We start from the raw sequence: 16,812 nt of genomic DNA, 5'->3' as shown, positions 1-16,812 counted from the left end.
CATGTGGTCTTGAAAATGCACGCGTCACATGCAGGCATGGTGGTTTCAGCTATCTGCCACTGCTGGCCAAACCTTCACGTCCTCCATCTCACCATGTCTGCCTCTCTCATACTCTATATTTCATTCTGCCTAGGTGTATCCATATTTAGTTCTTGGGCTGTTGCCTCAGGTTTACCCACAGCGAATTCCTCTGTTTGCCTTATGTGGGCTTCGCTTTGCTTGCTTTTTGCCACGTGTTCGGGACTCTGGGCATGGCGTTGGCTCCTGTCACTTTATTTCCACCGTCTTCTCATCTCCACACGCCTTTCTCCCACCGTTGCTGGCCTGCTGCGGCCCATTATATCAACGCTCCAGGCCTGCAGCCAGGCATAATGACGGGCCTCTTGGGAGGGGGACAGCCATGGCTAGGGGTAGCAGTACAGGATTAGGCAGCGAATGCAAGCAGGAGCCTGGGAAGAGCATGTTATTGGACTTGGAGCGCCAAGGAACGGGGTGGGAATGGGGAATGGGCCTCTGTGATGCAGAGGGGAGCTGGCGGGGTGGAGGACGAGGAGGAGGAGGAATGGGGTGGGGGTGGGGGCGGTTGAGGGGTTGCTCTGTGGGAAACGACGACTTCCTCCCTGTCTGTCTGCGAGCCGAGCCCAGTCAACTTCAGTCTGGCTGGGGCTCGCCGGGGACGAGGCTCTGCTCCACAGCTCAGCAGCAGCAGCAGCGGGAGGAGGAGGAGGAGGAGCAGCGGCCGCCGCCGCAGCCCTCCAGCTTGGCACCAGCTGGAAGAGTGCTTTCACGTGGGCGTTCCCCTAGCACTGCCACTCTCTTCCTGCTAGGGTGGAAGGGGAGCAGGAGGGAGGGAGGGAGGGAGGAAGGGAGGGTGGGAGGGTGGGTGAGAGGAGGGATGCAGATGTACACCTTACCCTCTTCGTGAGACACATCCTTAGAGCACACCATTACAGACCACGACTGCCACAACCACCCACACTGGTCAGCCAGCATTCAGCGCCACCATAGCCCCAGGACTGCAGGTAAGGACATGAACTAATATTTACTCTGTGTGTGTGTATGTGTGTGTGTGTGTGTGTGTGTGTGTGTGTGTGTGTGTGTGTGTGTGTGTGTGTGTGTGTGTGTGTGCGTGTGCGTGTGTTTGTTTGTGTGTGTGCGTGCGTGCGCACATGCATATGTGTGTTTTTGTGTGTGTTTGTGTGTGTGTGTTTGTCTGTTTGTGTGTGTGTGTGTGTGCATGTGTGTGTTATTAGAGCAACTTGTTTGAGAACAGACAGTTAAACCAGACAGGCTAGACACTTGTTCCACAGCAAAACAACCCCAAACAAACAGTGCTGACTTTTCTGCAGCTCCACTATGCTGACATAGAAGTGAACACTGAAGTGGACCATGGGCTTTTTTGGCAAAGAACTATTGATGTGATGGCAGGCAAATGTCAAATAACATGACAAGAATGTAATACTGTCTTCCTCTTAGAGTGTTTTTCTGCTACCACTGTTTTCACTTTAGCCAAGAGAGAAATACACCACTTTCAGCTTTTAAACTTTCAACCAGGAGCATTTTGCATTATCATAACACAATATGCTGACACAGTATGCACATCTGAATAGACTATGAAAAATGCGGTAATAAAAGTTTTCACATTTATTGCAGTCAAAAAGTTATAGTTCACTGTCCCTTGAATAAACCAAGGAGTGGTTTACAACTCGAAATTGTACTTGATGATGCAAGTAAGGCATTTGCCATGAAACTATTTAGCTAGCTCAGATGTCAGTCTTCAAATAAATGTTCTAATAAATGTACTTCTGCTACTAAACTACTTGAAGGGCTCAAATAAATATTTGGAAGGATACACTCCACATCCCCCATGGAACTGAATGAGTTGCTGGGATGATTTGTATGTGAAGGGAGAAATTAATTTAGTGTTGGGCTAGCAGGCTGCTACTGTCTTCAGTAAATTAGTCAGGATGAAGAATGGAAGAGGGCACTGCAAGACATCCGGGGGCGGTCTGGGGTGGACAGTCTCCAACACAATCAAGTAGGAAATCTGCCGGTCACACATCTCTGGGAAGGACTTGGAAGGCACACAGAGGCTGAGTACAAAGCAGGTGATCCCGTTGAAGACTGTCTTGTTCATAGATACATTCAGTCCTGCAGAAATCAGGCATAGTTAGGATTCTCCAAAACTGAGAAAGGGTTAAGAAGGTGTTACTGTTTTGTTTTTTTTTCCTTAATTGTGTCTTTTGGCACTGTGGCTTTTACAAGCGAATCTAGATCCTTCTTCGCGCTAGAAAAACAAAGCGCCTTTCAGGAGCAACCTGATGATGTTTTTGTGGATGAGCTTCGTGCAAGGCACTTGTTGCTCCTCTGCAGCCGAGCTCAGAGAGATGTGCAAGGCCTCTGCTAAACCTTCTTCCTTCCCCCTGTGGCCTGTGTCGCCCTCCTGCTGAGAGCCGAGGAAGCCGGGAGTCTGGTGAGGAGTGGCTCCCCTATAAAAGTATGACTCCCAGCCTGCAAACTAGGTCTCGCTCCCTCAGTAAGCACATGCCCCTACTCCCTCCCCCACCCCAAGAGGGGAAAGGCCCCACTGTCTGTCGGCTTCCAGGGAAAGAAAAACACCTCCTGTTTCCCTCCCACTTTCCCCTGAGTGAGGGCCTCGGGTCTTTGGGTGGCTAGAGCGCTGGGGAAGTCGTGAGCCTGTATTTACTCTCCTCCACGGCCTGGGAAGCCCAGAAGAGGAAGGTCTGTCTCGGCGGGCGTGGACCCGCCGCACACGTCTGTGGGAGTCGGGTGTTTGGTGAGCTGGCAGTGCTCCAGCTCTGTCTGGGCCGGATAATGAAGTCCAGGTGCTCCTGTGGGTAGCTTAAGACACCTGTCACCAATATTTAGTGCCAGAAAAAGCCAGACTGCAAACAGAGCTAGACAATCTGTTTGCTTACTTTAAGTAGCCAACGTAACTGGAAGCATAGGTCTGATGAGGGGACACCAAACGCAAGAAAAAAGCCATGCGAGAAGGGTTTTCCTCCAATCAAGTGTGGCCAATATGTCTGATATACATCTCCTCAATAGTAGACATTAATCTGAAGGAAAAGCTATTATGGCCCTCTTGCGCAGGAGACAGTGAGGGGATACAAATCTCTGCAAGCCTTCTCTATTTCCCACACTTGTAGTGCAAGTTTCATGTGTGCCAGCTGCGAAATCTATTGCACTACAGTGCCAGTACCTAATCTATTTCAGCCCACACCTGTTCCATGCTAACACTAAACATCACTACCAGTTCTGCCTGTTTGAAGATATTTTAGGTATGAGATTAAGCAATCAATAGATACTTAAGGTAAGGATGAGTATTAGGTGTGAACACATCTGATGCCACTTTCTCTTGCTGGCTTTGTAGTTGTTAACAGAGCTAATTAAAGATAGTGTTTTCAGAAGCAGTAAAGTTCCCTTTTACCACATCCTCAATTTTCAGGATGAAGACCTGGTCACAGGCCCAGTGTGGAGGGTGCTGCACAGTCCTCCTGGGTCTCTTAACGCTGGCATTCTCTCTCGGCAACATCTCCACTAGAGGACAAGTTCGTTTTGGTCACACACCTTTCAAAAACAGAGCTGTCAACTTCAACATGTAGTGAGGCGATCGTAACCACAGCACCTGCGTAACTGTGTGTTAGCTCATTAGCTGGTTGACAGGCAGTATTGAGTACAGAAGCTTCAAGGTTTTGCTCACTTCCTGAATGGTATCTTTATTTGTTGCAGGACGAGGGTGTGGCTTCGAACAGCCTGGAAGATGGGCTGGGTGTGACCACGTTTTGGTGGGGGGAATGGGCCAAGTGGACAGCCTGCACACGTACCTGTGGAGGCGGGGTTATGTCTCAGGAGAGACATTGTCTTAAGCAAAGGTCAGTGTGTCAACCAACACTGGCTTATCATATGTTTTTAAGCAAGGAATTGCCATTGTAAAAAAAAGGTTACAGCTAATTATTTTCTTTTTATTAACTTCTGTCATTGGCATTGGGTCACTGGCTTTATGTGCAGATGCTCTGAAAGACACATTTGCAGAGAGAATTCTTCAAAGAGAATTTAAAACAATTATAATTTGAAGACTTTTGAAAAAAATGGGCTGGAGGGTTTCTCAAAGAATGCAAAGAAAAACATAAAAAATACAAATGCACAAACATCTTTCATTCAAAGAAAGAAAAAGGCTACTGGCAAGGACAGTACGACATGCACAGGAAATGCAAAAAGATACCACCTCTGCAATACGAAGGTTAGTTCACACTATTAGTCTTCCCATTCCTATCTAAAACACACAATGTATTTGTGCAAACTCACAGAAATAAAACCCAGAATCCACACTTACCAGCATAGTAGCTTTATACTGATTAGTCATTCTTTCACTAGTTAGAAAATTAGACTGCCAGTAACTGTTGTTTATTCTGAGCTGCCCCTCATTTCCAGGTCGATAGTGGTTCTTAAGGTTGATGTCCCGTCTGACTCTAGTCCATCACTTGCAGGAATGTCCCTCAACTGGAAGGAGTTTCCGGGAGGAGCAGTGCTCATCGTTCAACTCTCAGGTGTACAATGGAAAGAATTACTACTGGAAGCCTCTTTACCCAGGTATCCACTGTCCGAGTAGATCCAGCCTCATTGTGCGGGGCATGCCTGAGGGCAAACACTGATGCCATGTCTGTAATTCTGTAGATGACTACGTTCATATCTCCAGCAATCCCTGTGACCTCCATTGCACCACGTCAGACGGTCAGAGACAGCTGATGGTGCCAGCCCGTGACGGGACTTCCTGCAAGTACAGCAATTACAGGGGAGTCTGTGTAGACAGCAGGTGTGAGGTAAATGTATGGATCTCAAGTTGATGTGACCGCATTCTTAAATAGGCAGGATATAATGCAGCACTATGCTCCTTTAAGCACTGTTCGTAAGCATTTGAGGAAAATCCATCTGAGACTTAAAATCTTAAAATCTTCAAATAGTTTGTGTTCTGAAACATGAGGCCCTTTAGATTGGCGTCTCTCTCTGCAGCCGATTGGCTGTGATGGCGTCCTCTTCTCTCCCAACACACTGGACAAGTGTGGTGTGTGTCAAGGAGATGGGAGTAGCTGTAGCCGGGTGACTGGAAACTTCCGGCGGGGAGCCTCCAGCCTGGGTAGGGATAACCCCATTACCTGTAACTTGTTACATCTCGTCAAGAGCCACCACTGAATGAATACAGAAGCAGTGAATTCAATACATGTTTTTTTCTTTTTGAAGGATATTCCTTCATTACACAAATTCCAGAGGGCTCGTGGGACATCCAGGTCATCGAGCGGAAGAAGTCTGCAGATATACTAGGTGCGTAGGTCCAGGTCAATTAATAGTTCAGAAAGAAACTTCTAAAGGACATGAATGAATATGAGCAAGAATTGAATTGCCACTTTAAGGCAAACCAGAGACATAGCCAATAAAAGTAACTTGATATATATAGTTTGATTTCCAAATTAGCATGACTTAGCATTGGGTACAGTTACAGTTACATAGCTGGATTAAAACTTCTCTGACGTTTTCTTCTTCCTCCCGTGTTACACTGCAGCTGTGACAGACCAGGCTGGGAACTTTTTCTTCAATGGTGCATACAAGGTGGACAGCCCTCAGAATTTCCACGTGGCAGGCACCATCTTCAAGTACCGGAGGCCCACCGATGTGTATGAGACGGGAATTGAGTACATTGTGGCAAAAGGACCCATCGATCAACCCATCAATATACTGGTACTGTAGCCATGGTACTTCTTCTCGGCTGTCCCTGGGTAATCGCACTGACTGGCTGGGTAATCCTTTGACTTAGTGCAGACTGCAGATGCCATTGACTTAATGCAGACCGCAGGTGCCATTTGTCTTAAAGTTCACATCCTGATAACTATTGCTGAAGTAGCTGGTTGTTCTGAGAAAAAGAAATGTCACATGACTGTCCTTGGCTCTAATAATAATTTTAATAAAAGTTTTAATAGTCAGGAATATTTTCTACAAGGCTATGATCCTCCCTGCCGGTCAATTATTTTTTGTGTGTGCATGCAGCCCAAAAAGTGGTTGAGTGCTAAGCCAGGAGGAAGGGGCTTTGTAGAAATCTTCTGATGGAGGAGTTGGAATTGAAAAGAAGGGCAAAAACACCAAAAGACAAGACTTCTATATAAAACATGTTGCCTGTCTTGTGTTCTTAGTTTGTGTGCCGTCTGTCTGCTTCTTGTCTCCTGTCCTCCGAGGTCTGGAACCAGAATGGCCGAAACCCTTACATCACGTATGAGTATACTGTGATGCGCGACACTCTCACGCCTGTCTCTCAGCCACCCATTTACACCGGCTCAGACGGAGGAACAAGTCATCAGGTCTCCATGGAGATAGACAGCATGTTGCCCCATAACGAGAGCTCGCATGTCCGAGCTGTCCCCAAGACAGAGAGGAACCAGGCAGGTGCGCGGGGCGGGGAGCCAGGTGTGGTGGAGAGACAGAGGCCCAGCCAGGAGACCAACGAGGTGTATGAGGATACAGCTGCCATAGATTGTAAGCAGGATGCTCTGGCATGGTCTCGGTATCTGGGTCAGCTTTAAATAAGCATTGGCCAAGCCATTTTTTATTGAAACCTGTGATGGAATGGAGGACAAATGTTTTTCAAAGCCTTTGCTTACTAGGTCCATTCTATTTATCTATTTTATCCGTTATTAAAACATGCTGCAGAAAGAACATATCGACATTTTCTTTCAAATGCAGATGTATCTCTTAAAAATCAGATGAATACACTGTGGTTTTGACAAGGTACACATTTTCTCTGTCAACATTTTTAAAGTAATAGATATTTATCCCTCTCTCTTGTGAACTCACCCACCACCTTTAATCCAGATTCCATATTGATGCACAATAATGATGCTTTTACAGTACGTGAAACAAAGAGAGAGAGCAGAGAGTTGCGTATGGTTCATGGGGCACTCAACCAGAATGAAAAAGTAGCAGTTTTTTTTAAATTAGGCTCTTTCTGCTGGCCCTTTGGAGTCTGTTTATAACACATGATCAGCAAATATTTGCAAGTCAGAATGAAAAATTTAGGGAACACTGACATTCTCTCTCTGTTGAGATTAGTGGACCATAGGCAGGTGTGGTCTTATGCTTATCTTTGTATTGAGAGCTGGAGTTCTGACAGAGAAAGAAAGAGCGAAAAAGTAGAGTGTGGTGTCCTGGGCGGCTTCAGTGTAGGAGGGCCAGGAGTCTGTTATTGCCCTCTGGTTGTGGTAGGCTACCACTGTATCCTCTCAGTTTCTCTATAAGTCATGCCAGCTACCACAACCACATAGGAGAGAGGCCAGTCAGTGTGTCTGAGGTGGTCCTCTTGAATGCCAAAGGCATTTTAAAAATTTTTTTTTTAAATGCTGTGGAAATTCTTTTGTTGATATGAGATAGTAAGAAAATCTGGCTAGGTATTTGAGTTATGCCCATAGCCTGTGCTATTCTTGCTGGTTCTTACTGTTACACTTTTTTTTAGTGCGCTCTTCTCATTCGTTCAACCAAACCTACTAATGATATTTGGTCATCTGTCCAAATTTTTATTTGTGAAGATGGAAATAGCAGCTGGCCAAATGGAGTGGTCACGCCTGGCATTGCGCCAGCCAGCAGTCCTGCAGAGGAGATGGTGGATGCGGAGAACCTTATATGGAGGATGCTTCTCGGGCAACGGATGGACTCTGGCAACATGCATATGAACATTTCTGCCAATCAGCTTCTGAATGAGGGGGCGCGCCTCTCTTCTGAAGTAGAGCCAGTTGAGTTAGACTACAGTAGCACAGAGCAAGGGATACTAAATGGTTCGTTTCTCGAATTTACTCTCGGCCGTCACCATAACGACACAGGAGACCTCCTGTTTCAGAACCGGACCCTGATTACCAGCTTGAGGAGCAGCAACCGCACCAATCGCACCAGGTAAAGTAGTCCACGTGCGTCATCTTAGTCTCCAATCGTCTATTACAGCCATAAACGACGACAACCCGTCTTGCCAATAATCGTCACCCAAAGCACCACTTTAGCCCCTTGTCCCTTCGCCTCATAAAGCCCCATTCTCTCCATGCAAAGTACTGCTACAGGTTAAAGATATCTAAACCGTTAGCCATCCCCTATCCCTCTGTGAGAGACATGTAAAAGTGCGCAGAGGTTTCATCTGGGACAGCCCTACTCACGGGGAATGGAATGTGCTCCAGACTTGCCTTGGGCTGCTTTTTTTTTTTTTTCTTTTAACGCTCTCCGAGACATTCAAAGAGTAGTGAAAGGAGCCAAGCTGAGGCATGGTGGGACTGCATTCCATCATATTTATAATTCATGTTGGCTTCCCTGCTATGTGTCCACACACCGCTTCACCAGCCTCTCTGCCAGAGGTCGTAAAGCACGTCACATGGCACACCCTGTTTCGCACTTTAAGGAAAAGAGAGATTCCAGGCAGGAGGAGAGAGATAGACTGAGAGTTAGGAAGATGGTCTTTTGGAAAGGCATAACATATGGTGTTTTGTTATTTGTGGAAAAAAGCACCATAGATCACTCGGGTACAGGCTATACTCGTGACATCCGATAAATTTACAGGAATCATAAGGTGGAGGTTTTATTATCGTTTTTTTTCGGTAAAGCACTGCACAGTTTTCCATGCCTGCCATTCAGGTAATAAGTGTGACTAGGAATTACAAAAATGTTTGTGGTTTTATGACTGAACTACCAGTTGGTGTCTCGGCTTCAGCAAATAAATATATTTTGTCTAATGTACGATGAAGACGGTTGGGACGTGGTCTCGTCTGAGACAGAACCAGTGAAATGCTTTGCCCTCCTGTAGGAGTCATCAGAGGTTGCTACAGAAGAACAGAATGAGTGCTGCTGATATGTATCGCTGGAAGCTGTCCTCTCAAGAGCCTTGTAGCATGACATGCTCCATAGGTACTCACCTCCTCAGCCAGTATATACGTAATTATATAGGGATAGATATGGCTTTCGGTTTTCTTTTTTGTATTATTTTATGTAGCCTTTTGATGGTTATCTGTCTCTCTGTAACAGGTGTGGCAAAGTCGTTTGCCATGTGTGTGCGTTACGATGGTGCCGAGGTGGATGACACATACTGTGATGCTTTGACTCGGCCTGAACCCGTGCACGATTTCTGCATAGGACGGGAGTGTCAGCCCAGGTTTGCAGATACTATACTCAATCATAGTAGAAATCCTACAGGAAAGAAAACACTGTTTTTTTTTGTCAGGGGGTGGGGGTGTAGCGGGGGGTCTACAGAAGAGACTCACATTTATTCTCACCAAAGACATGCGATGACAGCATTCTACATCCTGATGGACAGGATGGCTTATTTGAACAGATCTAACATGGTCAGCATGAATGATGGCACAAAACCACATTACCATTATTTTAATTTAATTAGGACCACGTTTTTACACTTTTTAAAAAACTTACACTTACACTCAATGCAACGGACACAACAGACTGGCCGGCGTCACACTTTCTCTCTTCTGCAGGTGGGAGGCTAGCAGCTGGAGCGAGTGCTCGCGGACGTGCGGCGAGGGCTTTCAGTTCCGTCTAGTGCGCTGCTGGAAGATGCTGGCCCCGGGGCTGGACAGCTCGGTCTATAGCGACCTCTGCACGGAAACTGAGCTAGAGCGCCCTCCGGAGCGCAGGGCCTGCAAGAGCCCCACATGCGGGCCCCAATGGGAGGTGGCCGAATGGTTAGAGGTGGGTACAAAAAAGGCACGTGGATAATTTGATGCATGGAAGTAGTTGCTGCTTGAAGTGCTGCAAAAAGCTGTTGTAAAAGCTGAGATGTGGCTCAGCGGTTAGCATGTTTGCTTCTCAGTGAAAAACATGGAGATTAGGTTGATTGGATATTCTAAATTGCCCTGTATGAAAGTGACCTGTGTATGTCCAGTGATGGTTGGAGCTCTGTCCTGATCTTAACCTCCTCCTCTTCCCCTGCACAGTCCCCCAGGAGGCTGTGTGGTTTCTGATTGAGACTATGTTGTGTGCAATTTGGCTGCTGCTTCTCATTGGTGTGTGAGTGTTTGTAAGTCTTTCTGTAAAGTGTCCTTGAGTGTGAGAAAAGTGTTATTTAAATATAGCTAATAATATGAAACAGGTTTTATTTTATTCCTGCCCTTTTTGTTATGAATATGTTTGTGTTTAGGAACAGTAACTAGTACAGATAACGGAGAGCGATTAAAAACTGCTGTTTGTTCGTTGCGCAGTGTCCAGCAAAATGTGGCCACCGAGACTTGGTGACCCGAGAAGTCAGGTGCTCGGACGAGGTCATGTCATGTGACGAAGCGACCCGCCCTCCATCTGCTAAAAATTGCACAGGTCCGCCTTGTGAGCGCCAGTGGACAGCGTCTGAGTGGGGGCCGGTAGGACAGCATAGTGCACACACATCAACCAAAACGTCACTCTCACTCATTGTTTCGGTATTTATTGCATTGCATATCTAGTGTACATATAGCTTGATGTTACTTTTTTTTTAAATCACTGGACACTTTTCATTTGTGTCACTGATCTCTTTTCTTGAATTGATGCTCAGTGCTCTGGGACATGCGGGCAAGGGAAGACCGTCCGGCATGTGTACTGCAAGACGCCAGAGGGTCGGGTGGTGCCGGAGTCCCAGTGTCCACCTGAGGACAAGCCTTTGGCGGTTCATCCCTGTGGAGATAAAGAGTGTCCTGCACACTGGCTTTCTCAGGATTGGGAAAGGGTGAGATGTGGAAACAGATGTTCAGACAGATTTTTTGTGGGGAATAATCCTGAAGATAATTTGATTTTAATTCCATTAATTATGAGTAGTGCCTGGGTCCCATCTCCCTTTGTTCTGAAGGAGAGCTCATTAGTATAATGAGGTGGTGAAGTGCAGAGTTGGAACAAAGACCCAGAGGCACAGAGGCCCTCATACAACTCCAGCATGTGAATCAGTTGTTTCAGTTTTTTAATTCAAATGGCCAGGAAAGTTTAAAATTTTCCAATTATTTTATTATTATTATTATTATTATTATTACATAAATCATGACAATTAATTAATCAATTAAAAAAAAATTTTAAATACATTTTTTAAATCTAATCATTTATTCACTGTAAGTGCTTTGAACATTATTTTTTCTCATGTCAGTGCAACACAACATGTGGACGTGGTGTAAAGAGGAGGACAGTGCTTTGCGCTGGCATCACAGGGGGCAAGTTTCAGATCCACGATGATGAGGCATGTGATGCCAGCAAGCGACCGTTGGATGAGGACACGTGCTTTGAAAGGCCTTGCTTCAAGTGGTACACAACCCCTTGGTCAGAGGTGGGAACTAAACTACTCCCGAACTTCCTATGGCTTTATTACATACTGACCCAGCTGCTCTATACTAACAAAGTCTTTTCATCAAAGACCTGTGGATGGGTAGGCCTATCGTGCTTCAGCTGACCACTGCTTTGGCTGTTCCTCCCACTGGCAGTGTACCAAGACGTGTGGTGTAGGTGTGAGGATGAGGGACGTGAAGTGCTACCAGGGGAGAGAGCTTGTGCGTGGGTGCGACCCTCTGACCAAACCTGTTAACAAGCAGACCTGTGCCCTGCAGGCTTGCCCCACAGAACCTCCAGGTAGAGGTGAAAGGGTATTACACTAGAAACCCAGACTTCCTCTCATTTCACATCTATACCCTCAAATTTTATCTGCACCCTTTTCCTAGGTAGATTCTGCTTGCTCAATGATGTAATCACTTATGCAGAATGTCAATGGCTCGTTTTATGTGTAGATGAGAACTGCCAGGATCGTCCCACCACCAACTGCTCTCTGGCACTGAAGGTCAACCTCTGCAGCCACTGGTACTACAGCAAGGCCTGCTGCAATACCTGCCGGACCACGCGCAGCTCCTAGTCCCCCTCACGCACCCCCACCACAGGGGCGAGAGCCAAGGCTCTCTGATCACTATTAGACCAATGCACTTGAATCAGGACTAGTGTCAAGGGGCATTTCTGAAAGAGGTGATATACAGAAATCCTGAATCTGGTTCCATCTTTTAGATGCCTTTATTGTTTGTTAGTTAAACTAGCTATACTAAACTACCAGTGATGTCAGTATTACAGTAACAATACCTACTTTATGACAAAGTCCCAATGCTTGTGGGATACGTTAAGCAAACATTAAATTATTTGGATTATTGCTCAGTGAAATGTAATTGTAATGCATGAAAGTTTAAGATTCATCAGACTGGCAGCGATAGGGGTCAGTGTTGAATGTTACCTCAGACTAAAGATGGAACACTTAGTACTGTATGTGTAAACATAAGCTGACTCTTCATCCTTTTGCCAGTGCCACTGCCCTGCTATTCCTTCTGTGTCTTACCAAGCTCTTATTGCACCTTTGCTTTTCTACAGTTTATTTATTGGTCAGAGCCAGGGTTCTGTTACACATTGCCATCTTTTTTTCTGATTTTCTGCAGTCACCTGTATTTTCTGTAATGACTAAGTTAATAGCCAATAGCTCCCCTGACAGCAGGAAATGAACGCCTGTTCTTTTGATTCTCTTGTATCATTTAATCTGTCATTCAGTGAGTCCTGACACTTGAACATGTAATATTTGAAATTGTATGCAGTTTATATATTGCTCTTTTGTGGCACAATCCAGCTATTAAAATATTGCATTGCTGTTACCTCAGAGTACAAACAGCAATCGAAACTAGAAGTCATTTGATTTTATTTTAGAAAAGTTGCACATTTTATTTTACCTTTCAAAGTATGATAAATAAAAGATTATCACCAATGACAATATGTGTGGTATTTGTAGGTCCAAAATCAAGCATTTGATATACTTTTCACTTGGATGATGGTTTAAAGAAAAACACAATACATTTTCTTAGTCACTGAAATTCTGGCAATATGGAAGTTACACATAAAGGTGACAACATTAAGGTAATTCTGCCCACAGTATGACAGACCTTAATATCCCAGGAAAGAACATTCTAGTACTCCTCTAGCGTTGCAGCGGTTGCCAAAGTAAGGGATAGCTGACCATTTGAGTGGAGTAACTATCGCCCCCTGCTGGCACATATGTCTATACAACACAATGGTCCACAATTTAACATACAATAGTCATAATAAACAACCAGTAATTAAAAATCTCAATTCAAAACTCTTGTTTAGCAAAATTGCTTGATAGAAATGTGCATCAAAACTGCTGAACTGTCAAGGAAGTGAATTAATGTAAAACATCAAACAGTGAAATCCATAAATACTCATACAATTCATTTCATGACAGACTTCAACAACACATCATGGTTTTGGTTAAACCATTAAAAAACCCACAAATGTTTTCATGATCCAACAGTACTACAGTTGGAAGAGTCCAATGATAGATACTATAGAATACATGATATAGCTATTATTTTTCACCAGTCTGCAGTGAGGCATCATCCTCAGATAAACATTAAAGTATTTACATCAGTTACTGAAACCCTGCTGGGGCTTACATGGTCTATTCTGCATAATAAGATATCTGTATTCTTCAAATGACATTGGATTTGCCTCTCATGTCCATCAGGAGTTTGTTGTTTTTGCTAATTTCATTTTCATGATAAAAACAGAGTTCTAAAAATACCATGATATAATTATCATATACATATTTATGTGCACATACTGTACACAGACTAAAACTTGTATGACAACTCCACATCAAAAAGGTTGGGATGCTTCCATAAATTTGTGATTACAGCTTTAACTGTTTAATAAGGTATTAGAGTCCCAGAATTCTTAACGAATTATGCCGCTGTCTGTCCGTCAAGGTCCGCCACTGCATGGCACTACACATCAGTGCTGACGCTGTGGTGCGTCAGCTCCTCCCTCGTGGTGACAGACTGGACGAGGCTGAACTTGTTAAAGTTGGGCATGTCCACAGGCAGGTCCAGCTCTTGCTGCTGCATGCTCCTGTAACTGACCACTCCCCCGCTGTTGTCCAGCTCCTCCTGGGCGTGCAAGTAGAAGGGCAGGTAGCCAGAGCAGGAGGGACAGAAGGTGTAGGAGAGGACCCGCCGGCGAGGCGGCGCGGGGCTGCAGCGGCGGTGGACGGCCTGTCCGTTTGGATCGTAAGGCTCAGCGGTCATGAGGAACTGGTTGGAGGAGGAGTATCGCAAGGCAGGGCGGCTGCTCATTGGACACGGAGGACTAGAGGGGCTTGGCTTATAGGGAGGACTGGGTAATGTAGTGGTGAAGTCCGACTCCTCCTCCTCACCATCTGACTCCTGCCTCTTACAACAGTAATACTAGAAAAGGACAGGGAAGGGACATTTAAAGGTTCGATTGTGCATGTAGGTTCAAAGTAAGAGAATAAGACCAAAGAAACAAAGAGGCAGATGAGTCCTACTAGTTAAAAGCTCATGATCGACAATTTGCTTATTACGGTAGTCACCAAAAAGCGGAGTCCTCCATTAATTTTAAGGCTGTACCAAATCAATAAACCCAAGGAAAATGTTATTTTAAGAGGGAATGAGGGTGTGTCACTGGGTAACACCAAATTCACATGGTAATATCAAACAATACACTCTGCTTTGATGTAGTTCCAGAAGTTACCCACGTCACCTTAATAAATGCAAATAGAGTGTATTACTGTAAGACTGACATGGAAGGTTGTGTTTACCTGCAGCCTACAGTAACATAACACTGTAACAATAGTGAGTAAGATGACTGCTGCTATGATTCCACCTGTGATGACCACTGTTCCGGCTGTCATTCGAAGTCCTCTCCATCAACACCCTGCGCATGCGGGAGAATGAAAGATTAGCTTTCAGGGTATGTTAGTCTAGCCTACCTCATGTCGTTGTGTTTCTGAAACCCTGGCTTGGCCCATTCTCACCATTCTGCATAATAAGGTTTCTGAATCCTTCAAATGACTGACATGTCTGCTCTGCATTATGCCATTTTCTGATGATATTCAGGGATGGATAAGGAAAGCAGCCAAAAATGTGTGGCACTGAAGGACTGTCATGGGATGATGCAGCTCATTAGTGGAACAAAAATTAAGTCTCAAAATAGAATCCACTTGGAGACAGGAGATGTCTTTGTGAGAATCTTAATGAGGAGCCAAGAAGCCGGATGGATACCCCCCAAATAAGACTTTTGTCTTTTTCTGTCACAGTTCTTTTTTCCTTTTCATTTTATTTATGATTATTGTCTACTTATTAATTATATGGCCCATGTCAGCAGATCACCCCAAAACAACCCCTTCAGAATTTCATTTGTCAGTGACAGTTACCTGACAGATATTCAGATACTGTAATACACATGTAATATCTCCTTCAGTGCTTGACTGATCACCGCCCTCAGAATTTCAGATGCAATGTTGATAGCAGTTAGACTTACCACAAGCCACCAAGTCATTCATTTCCACAGAATTTTGTTACACAAGTTTATTGAATCAAATCCTAAGATTATTAGAGGTAATTCTGAAACTTTAAATTTTGTTCTCAGTGCAATCTGTGATGTCAACCTAAAAAACGCACTAAATCTCAGGTCTGATTATGATGTTTTAGTTCTGGAAAAAAAGGCAGAAGTTGATAATACGGAATATATTGATGTTGGACACATGGGCAACAGACTATGGTCAAACAGCTTGTCTGTAAGAATAAGGAAGACTTCGATTTATGTCGGAGTGTGCATTTCTGTTTGTGTGTTCCTGTATAGGTATTTATGCGTGCAAGTGTGTGTGTAAGTGTAAGGATGGTTGTATATAAAGGGAGTGTTATGTAATCCAATAATCCAAGAGGGACAAAAAAAAGTGAAACCGAAAACATCGTCAGAAAAAAAAAATGTTTTGACGAACGGCTCTAAATTACCACTAATACTCTTATACTCACTCACGCAACCAAAATTCTCTTGCATTTGATATTGGGTACCTATAACGCAACGAAAACGCCAAGTATTTGGCGTTTGAATTCATTTCTCTCTATCTATCTATGTATTAGTGAGTAGATGAACCTATTCTTAACCTTACTTATTCATACTTAAACGAATTAAAAGCCACGTAATTAACACGTACAACAATATTTCCTTTTTCACTGATTCTATTTTTACTGATAAGATCATAAAGCATGTGCGTACATTTAATTCCCGCTTCACATCGGCCATGTAAATGTTAAAGTTATTTAAAAGTCACCAACTTGTTCATATTCGTTAGCCTACCTTTAAGAATCGCTCGACTGACATCGGAAGTCCATCTCTCCGCTCCCCTGCAGCACCGAGTCGATTCTAAAAAAAACCAAACCAAACTTCTAGAGAAGAGTTTAACATATCAGGTACCATCCAATCTGTTGCTGTATTAATGTTTAGATCCACTTAATACTCTTACTATAACCATATCAGAGAAAAAAAAAATATATAAAAAAATTTGACGAACATCCGACAAAACATAATACCCAAATCCGGTATCCGCTAAGATCAACGTTAGCCAATTTTCCTTAGATTTGATATTTTCTCATGCAGTTGACTGTATGAGACCGTGAAAGATAGTAGTAGTCTCGTCTTTGCTCGTCCCCGCTTTTTCTTGCAACCCTGTTCGCATTTTGTTGAAATAACAACCGGATAGAAAAATCGAAGCGAGGGAATTTGGTGCTTTCTGGGTAGTGTGAAATAATTAACGCCTTTTCACCTGGGCCAGCTGTTATGATTCCTTCAGCTGACGCGGAGGCGCGCTCATCTGTGGTGCACCTGAGCTGTGAGAGAGAGAGAGAGAGAGAGAGAGAGAGAGAGAGAGAGAGAGAGAGAGAGAGAGAGAGAGAGAGAGAGAGA

At 44.4% G+C, this 16,812-nt stretch overlaps 2 protein-coding genes across 2 annotated transcripts; one reads left to right on the top strand and one right to left on the bottom strand.

Moving 5' to 3' along the window:
• The first annotated feature begins 914 nt into the window (after positions 1 to 914).
• On the top strand, positions 915 to 12,761 carry adamtsl2 (ADAMTS-like 2). The gene is made up of 19 exons (XM_035529612.1): positions 915 to 1,022; positions 3,470 to 3,572; positions 3,754 to 3,896; positions 4,189 to 4,264; positions 4,512 to 4,614; positions 4,699 to 4,844; positions 5,035 to 5,158; positions 5,263 to 5,343; positions 5,582 to 5,757; positions 6,249 to 6,546; positions 7,593 to 7,953; positions 8,849 to 8,949; positions 9,067 to 9,193; positions 9,531 to 9,744; positions 10,254 to 10,409; positions 10,580 to 10,750; positions 11,159 to 11,335; positions 11,490 to 11,634; positions 11,790 to 12,761. The coding sequence occupies exons 2-19, from the start codon at positions 3,471 to 3,473 to the stop codon at positions 11,909 to 11,911; spliced, it is 2,823 nt and encodes a 940-aa protein (XP_035385505.1). The 5' UTR covers positions 915 to 1,022; position 3,470; the 3' UTR covers positions 11,912 to 12,761.
• A 1,071-nt stretch (positions 12,762 to 13,832) lies between these two features.
• On the bottom strand, positions 13,833 to 16,277 carry LOC113572952 (protein FAM163B). Its single transcript, XM_027002930.2, has 3 exons — positions 16,207 to 16,277; positions 14,666 to 14,781; positions 13,833 to 14,291 (listed from the first exon to the last, which is right to left on the bottom strand). The coding sequence occupies exons 2-3, from the start codon at positions 14,756 to 14,758 to the stop codon at positions 13,833 to 13,835; spliced, it is 552 nt and encodes a 183-aa protein (XP_026858731.2). The 5' UTR covers positions 14,759 to 14,781; positions 16,207 to 16,277.
• Positions 16,278 to 16,812: the final 535 nt, after the last annotated feature.

This window comes from Electrophorus electricus, chromosome 9, assembly GCF_013358815.1.
Source record: "Electrophorus electricus isolate fEleEle1 chromosome 9, fEleEle1.pri, whole genome shotgun sequence".
In the NCBI taxonomy this organism is placed as follows: domain Eukaryota; kingdom Metazoa; phylum Chordata; class Actinopteri; order Gymnotiformes; family Gymnotidae; genus Electrophorus; species Electrophorus electricus.
This window is presented reverse-complemented; position numbering and strand designations above follow the sequence as displayed.

What these genes read in the sequence shown, in the direction of transcription:
- LOC113572952 (XM_027002930.2), bottom strand. Translation starts at nt 14,758, where the DNA reads ATGACAGCCGGAACAGTGGTCATCACAGGTGGAATCATAGCAGCAGTC. An exon ending in TATGTTACTGTAGGCTGCAG is followed by an intron (nt 14,292 to 14,665) that starts GTAAACACAACC and finishes GTCCTTTTCTAG; the next exon opens with TATTACTGTTGTAAGAGGCA.
- adamtsl2 (XM_035529612.1), top strand. Translation starts at nt 3,471, where the DNA reads ATGAAGACCTGGTCACAGGCCCAGTGTGGAGGGTGCTGCACAGTCCTC. An exon ending in AACCGCACCAATCGCACCAG is followed by an intron (nt 7,954 to 8,848) that starts GTAAAGTAGTCC and finishes GCCCTCCTGTAG; the next exon opens with GAGTCATCAGAGGTTGCTAC. An exon ending in TTGCCCCACAGAACCTCCAG is followed by an intron (nt 11,635 to 11,789) that starts GTAGAGGTGAAA and finishes TTTTATGTGTAG; the next exon opens with ATGAGAACTGCCAGGATCGT.